General features: G+C 40.6%; 1 protein-coding gene across 2 annotated transcripts in view; it reads left to right on the forward strand.

Annotated features, from left to right (window-relative positions):
- The window catches only part of iah1.L (isoamyl acetate hydrolyzing esterase 1 (putative) L homeolog), a 30,662-nt gene extending 24,176 nt beyond the window's left edge, over positions 1 to 6,486 (forward strand). For both annotated transcript variants that reach the window (XM_018264005.2, XM_018264006.2), the window contains exons 5-7: positions 2,888 to 3,049; positions 3,909 to 4,030; positions 6,191 to 6,486. In XM_018264005.2, the coding sequence (XP_018119494.1) occupies positions 2,888 to 3,049; positions 3,909 to 4,030; positions 6,191 to 6,370 (464 nt within the window). In that variant the 3' untranslated portion in view covers positions 6,371 to 6,486. The remainder of the gene's footprint in view (positions 1 to 2,887; positions 3,050 to 3,908; positions 4,031 to 6,190) is intronic.
- The last annotated feature ends 2,854 nt before the right edge of the window (positions 6,487 to 9,340 follow it).

Raw genomic sequence — 9,340 nt, forward strand, 5'->3', positions numbered from 1 at the left:
TACTCCAACACCAGAGGAGGAACTGAGCGAACCTAAACTGCAGGATTCCCCTATCAGAACTAGTTTCAACCTCTATCAATTGGTGGCTTTGACCAACAACACTTCAGTCAGGAAAACCCTTCCCCAATCACCAGTGGACAGTCATCACAACAGATGCCAGATGTTGATGGGGAGAAGTATTGGGAGACCTAACCATACAGGGACGTTGGTCACAGAAATAACTTCTCCCCATCAACATCCTGGAATTAAGAGCAATCTACCTGTCATTGCTCCAATGGTCAGGCAGACTTCAAGATCTACCTGTAAGAATACAAGCAGACAATGTGACAGCGTTGGCTTACAAGCCTTACATCAACCACCAAGGAGGCACAAGGAGTCAAGCTGCCCTCGCAGAGGCACAGCAAATTCTTCTGTGGGTGTAAAACACAGTACCAGCTATCTCCGCAGTTCATCTCCCTGGAGTGGACAACTGGGTAGCAGATTTTCTCAGACGAGAGACCTTAGATCAGGGAGAGTGGAGCCTACACCCAGAGGTTTTTTCAACTGATTCTTGCAAGGTGGGACACTCCAGAAGTAGACTTAATGGCATCCAGGTACAACAAGCAGCTTCCGAGGTTCTTCACAAGAAGCAATGACCCTCTGGCCCAGCATTGGACACACTGGTGGTTCCGTGGCAGTTTCACCTAGCATATGTCTTCCCACCACTGGCACTTCTGCCAAGGGTAATCAAGAAGGGTAGAAACCGTTCTAGTGGCACCCTACTGGCCACACCACACTTGGTTCGAAGAGCTCATAAGTTCATCAGTGGACGCACCATTCCACCTTCCAGACAGAATGGATCTGTTATCTCAGGCACTGATCCTCCACCCGAGTTCACCATGGTTGGCTTTAACTGAAGCATGACACTTGAAGCCATAATCCTAGCCAGAGTTCCAAAAAAGGCCATAAACGACCTTACTAAGGGTCAGAAAGCCCGTCTCCGCACGCATCTACCACAGGGTATGGAGGACATTCATATGCTGGTGTAAATCTAAAGCCAAAGACCCACAGTCCTGGGACGAAAGTAGCCTATTGTTATTCCTTCAGGAGGGTTTAGAAAAAAGGGCTGGCGCTCAGCTCACTGAATGTTCAGGTATCAGCCTTATCTATCCTTTTTCAGCAGCAGCTTGCAATGCTGCCCAACATCAAGACCTTCCTACAGGGAGCATGAGGATGATACCTCCATACCGTCATACAATCCCTCCCTGGGATCTCAATATGGTACCTTCTGTATGCAGGAGCAACCGTTCGAGCCATTGGATCAATTCTATTACCTCTGCTGACTCTTAAGGTAGTTTTCTATTAGCCATCACTTCGGCTAGACTAGTTTCAGAACTAGCAGCTCTATCCTGTCGTCCACCATTTTTGATTTTTTACAAGGACAAGGCGGTGTTGAGACCTACCCTGGATTTCTTCCTAAGGTGGTGTCAGAGTTCCATCTTAACCAGGACCTGGTGGTTCCTTCATTTTGTCCTGAACAAAAGACAAAGTTGGAACAGTTACATACGTAGATGTGGTTCATTCTCTCAGAACATACACCAGGGCTACCAAGAGTAGAAGGAAGCTAGACAATCTCTTTTCTTACCAGAAGGACCACGGTAAAGCCTTAAGGCATCTAAGGCCACCAATGCAAGATGGATTAGGTCAACAATCTTGAAGGCCTATGAGGTACGAGGTAAGGCCACACCATTCCGGGTTCAGCTCATTCTACTTCTTCACTCAGCACTTCTTGGGTGGTTCGGTTCCAGCCTTCAGAAGAACAGGTCTGTAGGGCTGCAGTGTGGTCATCTACACACACCTTTTCCAAATTCTACAAGGTGCATACATTCGCCTCAGCCGAAGCGAGCTTCGGCAGGAAAGTGTTGCAGGTGGTTATTCCCTGAATACTAGGGGTAAAAAGTCCCACCCTCATGGGTAGCTTTGGGACGTCCCCATGGTGCCTGTGTCCCCCAATCTAGGCAAGAGAAAAATAGATTTTTGTACTTACCGTTAAATCCTTTTCTCTTGTCCTACATTGGGGGACACAGGCCTTCCCTCCCTGTATTAGTTCAAGTTAATGTTAATCAGTGAATATCTTAAATAATTTTTATTGTTCAAATACCAACAAGTTCAAACAGCAGGTGGTTCATACCGTGCTTGGCTTGCATTGGGGAGGTGCTCCTTCTCTTCACATGGGCAATTGGTAGGGCTCGTCATCTCTTCTTCGGTCAGAAAACTGAGGATTGAGGAGGTAGGCGGGATGAAGCCCAGAGCAGGAGGAGGAGGAGCCACTTTAACCTTTTAGTGTCCTTTCTCCAAGCAACAGGATCTTCATCCCCATGGTACCTGTGTCCCTCAATGTAGGACAAGAGAAAAGGATTTAACGGTAAGTACAAAAATCTATTTTTCTTGCCCCCTGTATATTAAGCAGAGTACATCTCTAGGATCTTATCACACCCAAGCCCCAGATATACTATAACGGCAGTGCATACTTGGTAATGTCACCTTGTACCCCTATTCCATGTGATGTGATATTCTGTTGCACCTTGTGTTGTTTTGCGATATTTTTGCGCTTCACTAACTTTTTTCTACAATTTTATTCATTCTTGTTTTTTTTTTATTTCTTTTTTGTTATGACTATTATAAAATCAATAAAACATACAAAATAAAGGGTAAATCCTCTTGATTGTAATGGGAAGCTGTTTGTATCAGTACGTGACGTTTGGGAATGCCACAATATAGTCCAAAGTGATTACCATTGCTGTGGTAAATGGTTGAAAAGATGCAGAATAATGTGCAGGGCATTTGTATGTTTGTAACTTGGTACCATAATACATTTTGTTTGTTCCTTCTTCTCTCCCCTTTACAGAAGAAAACCCCCAGCAGCATGTCCCCTTAGAGGAATACACTGAGAATTTAAGGTGTATGATCCAGTACCTGAAGAGCATAAACATCACACAGGATAAGATCATACTGGTCACTCCCCCACCAATATATGAGCCTGCCTGGGAAGAGCAGTGTCTACTGAAAGGTACAATCTTTATCCATTAACTCAATGACAATGTAATTTTTCTTTATGGGGCAAGCTTCAGTGCCAACGGGTTTTCTTTTTAAAAATGTATCATACCTGCTGCTGGACCAGTAAATAATATAAAGTAGGCAGGTCACACAGTAAGTTGTTGTGCATTTAAAGGAATGAATATGGCTAAAAATGCCATATTTTATATACTGCACTTATTGCATTAACATAAAGTTTCAGCTTGTCAATAGCAGCAATGATCCAGGACTTCAAACTTGTCACAGGGGGTCACCATCTTGGAAAGTGTCTGTGACACTCACATGCTCAGTGGGCTCTGAGCAGCTGTTGAGAAGCTAAGCTTAGGGGTCGTCACTAATTATCCAGCAGAAAATGAGCTTCCCCTGTAATATAAGCTGATGCTACAGGGCTGATTATTAAATTCTGATACTGATTGCACTGGTTTCTGAGCTGCCATGTAGTAATTATCTGTATTAATTACTAATCAGCCTTATATTGTGACATTTCTATTCTATGTGTACTGTATATTGTGAGTGGGTCCCTAAGCTCAGTAAGTGACAGCAGCCTAGAGCATGTGCAGTGAATCAGCAGAAAAGAAGATGGAGAGCTATAGGGGCATCTTTGGAGACACAGATGCTTTTCTGCTAAAGGGCTGTGGTTGCCTCGGGCTGGTACATGAGCCCAAAACAGAATGTACAACATTTCTAGCTACTTCATTAGTTAGGCTTTAGTTCTCCTTTAAATTGGAAAGTGCAACTCATTTAAATTGGAATCTATGGCAAATGTGTTTTCTGAATGATGAGTTTTTTCAGATAAAAGATCCCACACCTGTACTCTCATTCTACTCATTCAGGCTGTAAGCTGAACCGTTTGAACAGCGCTGCTGGTTTGTATGCCAAGGCCTGTGTACAAGTCGCCAGTGAATGTGGCACTGAGGTGGTGGATTTGTGGAGCCAAATGCAGGAAAGTGGCCAGGTAGGTGACCAGGTCCCCTGTTAGTCTTACATACTTTCTGTTATAGACCCAGTCAGACAGCAAAGGGTTACTTGCTTGTTTCAGGCTTGGAATGTCACTATCTGCTTGCTAGGGATTAATTACACCAACAACCAGGTAGCAGCTTGGAATGACATTCTTATATTGTCATTAAAGGGGAACAGCAGTTTCCTTGTTACCCTATTAATATTCCAAGTCAAGATATTGGAGACGGGAGTTATTGTGAATGAGATATTTCCTTTTTAGCGTAAAGGGGTTGTTCACTTTTGAATTAACTTTTAGTATGATGTAGAGAGTGATATTCTGAGACAATTTGCAATTGGGTTTCATTTTTAATTATTTGTGGTTTTTGAGTCATTTGGATTTTTATTCAGTTTGCAGTTTCAGCGATCTGGTTGCTAGGGTCCAAATTACCATAGCCATACCCTTGAATAAGAGACTGGAATATGAGTAGGAGAGGCCTGAATAGACAGACGACTAAGAAAAAGTAGCAATAACAATAAATGTGTAGCTTTACAGAGCATTTGTTTTTAGATGGGGTCAGTGACCCCCATTTGAAAGATGGAGAGAGTTGGAAGAAAAAGGTAAATAATTCAAAAACTATATAAAAAAAATCCAAAAAAAATCATGAAGACCAATTGAAAAATTGCTTATTGCAATTCGACAACATACTTAAAGGTGAACCACCCATTTAACTCTACTGTCCAGCAAACTTACAGACATAGTGAAGGACTACACGAGTGTTTTGTGTGCGATCTGACGCGCTGCGCAAAAATGCATGCGTCAAATCACATGCGACGGAAATAAGGTAAGTGAATGCATTATCGGATGGTGTCGCAGCTTTGATTGTTGCGTCTGCATCCGACAGTCGCGTCAGATCAACGCTGCGACACTCTCCGAAATTTCCATTACTTGCCTTATTTCCATCGAATGCGGTTTGACGCTGGCGTTTTGTTGCAGCGCGTTGGATCGTGGCCAAAACATCCATGTAGTCCTACCCTGAAGCAACAGTGTGCCTATAACATGGCCAACCCCAAAATGTAGCAGTGAAGTCGATAGGGTCTAATACTTTACTAAATGTTACCACTTCCCCTAAAATTCCTCTGTGGTCAAAGTGATTCCTCCTGACCCGCTACCGAGTTATTTACGTGAATGTGTAAGGTTGGTTCTGCTCTGGAACGAGTAGTGACTACTAAAAAAAAAGTCAATTTATAAACATCACTAAATTACAAAGATAAATAGAATGTGATATGTAAAAAATACTGTGTTACAGTAGAAACCCCTGTTTTATGTTTTTTGGGGGACCAGAACAAAATTGTGTAAAATCCTTGAAAATGTAAAATCAGGGAAGCGAATTGTGCATGATATATGGGTGAGACCACAAAAATAATGTAAAATTATTAAGTAAACTTTCAGTATGTTATAGAATGGCCAATTCTAAGCAACTTTTCAATTGGTTTTCATTATTTATTTTATAGCTTTTTAATTTCGTGCCTTCTTCTTCTGACTCTTTCCAGGTTTTAAATGGGGGTCACTGACCCCATCTAAAAAAAACCAAATGTTTCATAAGCCTACAAATGTATTGTTATTGCTACTTTTTGTTTGTCTTTTTATTCAGGCTTCTCCTATTTATATTCCAGTCTCTTATTCAATTCAGTGCATGGTTGCTAGGGTAATATGAACCTTAGCAACCGGATTTCTAAAATTGCAAATTGGAGAGCTGCTGAATAACTCAAAAACAGCAAATAATAAAAAATGAAAAGCAATTGCAATTTTTCTCTAAATATCACTCTTTACATCATACTAAAAGTTGACACTAAGGTGAACAACCCCCTTTAACATCAGGGGTTGTAAAATTGAAGTTTCACTGTACTAAAGAACAAGAAAACCTCAAATCCACAGGGATTCCTAGGAGGTTAGAAATACATTTTCTTTTAAAGAAGACCACCATGTCAGGGTAGGAGATGAGCAATTAGAATCACTTCGGGGTACATAACAATTTGGTACCCCCAAGTGACTTTTGGTTTCTTCCTCTATTAGCAAGGACAATATTTCTGTCTAACATTTAATGGCAGTAGAGGTGTTACGTTTTCTATATAGTTACACAAATACAAGGTGGTAAATGTTTTATTTCTCACACAGGACTATACAGTCTATCTCTCAGATGGGCTGCATTTATCAAGTGAAGGCAACCAGTTTTTAGAGTCCAGTCTATGGCCCATTTTGGAGAAGAAACTGTCGTCTCTGCCCTTTATGTTGCCATATTGGAATGATGTGGACAATGCAAACCCAGAAGCCTCGCTCCTGCAGGAGTCCAGCTAACAAACACTCCTCTCTCTCTCTACTAATGTCTGTGCCTGGAGACAGAGTATTCCCTATATATAAGCAGTCTATACATAGAGACAGATATAACAGCAGGAGGGGACAGAGTATCTTGTACAGAACATTATTTTCTGTATATTTATACGGTTTTTTACTCCTTAGATTCAGAAATGGCTTAAGGGGCACAAATCTAGAAATGCACAATATATATATACAGGTATGGGACCTGTTATCCAGAATGATTGGGACCTGGGGTCTTTCGGATAACGGATCTTCGTATAATGTGGATCTTCATACTATAAGTCTACTAGAAAATCACGTAAACATTAAATAAACCCAATAGGCTGGTTTTTTCTTCTAATAAGGATTAATTATATCTTAGTTGGGATCAAGTACAAGCTACTGTTTTATTATTACAGAGAAAAAGGAAATCATTTTTTAAATATTGGATTATTTGGATAAAATGGAGTCTATGGGAAAAGGCTATTCCGGTCCCGGTAAAGCTGTACAGGGGTTGGATAAGGGGATCCAATCCCAATGCAGATTTACCGGGATTTATTCTTAAAGGACCAATGAGGTTACAGTAAATCTTAATAGGAGAAAATCTTCCGTGCACATGCTGAAAGCAGATGGGCCCAGCTAATCAAGTAAGTGAAGAATGGGCCCGGGACAACTGTCCCCCCTGATGGCGGCCATATATATATAGTTGTCCCGGGCCCATTCTTCTTGACTGCCAGCACCGTATATATGTATGTGTATATATATATATATATATATATATATATACATACATATATACGGTGCTGGCAGTCAGGCCCATAGATTTTATTAGTTATGACAGACAATGGTTAAAGGGACACTGTACTCTAATTCTTCATCCCTATTTTGTCTATTAACATGTAAAAATATGACACGTTTTTACCGTGGCTTCTACAAAAGGTGCAACTGATTTGTTTCAGCTTGGTCTGAGCTGCAACTGGAAAGCAGGTCGGCTGAGATCAACTTTATGTATCTCTCCTCCCATAACACTCCCATTATCTTACAATTGCCTGATGACACTGGAAGATTAATGATTCCCCTCTACTAAGCACAACTCCATAACTTCTGTAGGTATAGTAGTGGCCCTTTAAATCAAGTGAAAAGTTCAGCTCTTTGTTTAAAAGTTCATATTATAAGAGAGAAAACATATTCCCCAGTAGCTCCCCGTGGTTTCTACTGGTTCACGACACATGCCCTGGGCTTCTGTCACTTACCTGAGCTTAAAGTGATACTGACACTAAAAAACTACTTTTTAAAATATAAATGTACATTAAATGTTACCTGTAGGTCATGTTAATCATTTTTTGCTGAGTTTTTTTTTTTTTGTAAGTAATTGTTAGTTGAAGTTTCTAAACCTGACTGTTTTGCCAACCTGACTGTCCCATCTCAGCCTGTCAGTTAAAGTTTCTAATGCTAATGGACTCCTGCAGCACAAATATGGCAGCCCCCTCATACAGGAACATGGGGCATCAGACAGGTACTGTAACAGCATTGAGCAAATACTTTATAGCAAAGTTATAAGTTGCTTTCAAAGACAATATTATAATGTAAAAAAAAGTTTAATTTCTGGTGTCAGTATCTCTTTAAGGAGCAGGTACAATATTTACTGTATACGATATACAATTCATGACATAAGGCTAAAGCTGGCCATAGATGTTGAGATTTTTAAAAGATCAGATCCTGATTGTGAGACCACGATTTTCTCAGAACGATCGTCGTACGAATTGACCATCAACTAAAAAGACCAATTTGGCAGGAAAACAAAGGGCAGCTGCCTGCTTGGCCCTGCAAACATAGATACATTGCACTGGGACCGACAAAGATTTTTTGACCTGGCAGATCAATTTCCTGACAGATGTCGGCCGAAAAATCGTAAAGATGTACGATTGTTCGAATCCCACTAACCGCACGATAATTTCGAAGGATTGGTCGGGCTTCCCTAAAATCGGTCGTTCGGCAAGAAGAATCGTCACGTCTATGGGGAGCTTAAATTAGGTGCGAGGGACTTTTGTCAGTACCCCATACACCCAGCAAACACCGATGCCTCACTGCATTTCATGAGAAACCCCTTATCCAGAACGCTCCAAATTATGGGAAGACCATCCCCCGTAGAATCCATTTTAATCAAATAATTCACATTTTTAAAAATGATTTCCTTTTTCTCTGTAATAATAAAACACTACTTTGTACTTGATCCAAACTAAGATATAATTAATCCTTATTGGAAGCAAAACCAGCCTATTGGGTTTATTTAATGTTTACATGATTTTCTAGAAGACTTAAGGTATGAAGATCCAAATTACTGAAAGTTCCTTTATTCAGAAAGCCCCAGGTCCCGAGCATTCTGGATAACAGGTCCCATACCTGTACAACTTAACTGCACCATCTTTTTTGTTTTTCTAGAAGGCAATGTACTGCCCATTATAGGGTATATTTTCCTTTCCAGCAAACCATACAGTGGTATTTAAGAAGAGAACTTGAAATTTAATAAACACACGAAAATATATTTTTAAACCAAGCAAGTGGCAGCGTTTGGTTGTGTCCGTCCAATTATTCGTGTAATAAAAAAATAAAAAAAGAATGAAAATCCGAGTTAAAAGGGGTGGTTCACCTTTAAGTTAACTTTAGTATTTTGTAGAATGGCCACTTCTAATCAACTTTTCAATTGATCTTCATTTTTATTTTTATAGTTTATTAATAGTGATGGGCGAATTTGCGCGATTCGCCGGCAGCGAATAAATTTGCGAAAGCCCCGCGAAAATTCGCGGCAAAAAAATTCGCCGGCGTCAAAAAAACGGGCGAAGCGAAACGGCGCAAATTCGCCCATCACTATTTATTAATGATTTGCCTTTTTCTTCTAATTCTTTCCAGCTTTTGGCTTGCAGGCCATCAATTTATTTTACTTGCACGGGGGCCCCTGATCACTAATGG

This window comes from Xenopus laevis, chromosome 5L (assembly GCF_017654675.1).
Source record: "Xenopus laevis strain J_2021 chromosome 5L, Xenopus_laevis_v10.1, whole genome shotgun sequence".
Taxonomy (NCBI): Eukaryota; Metazoa; Chordata; class Amphibia; order Anura; family Pipidae; genus Xenopus; species Xenopus laevis.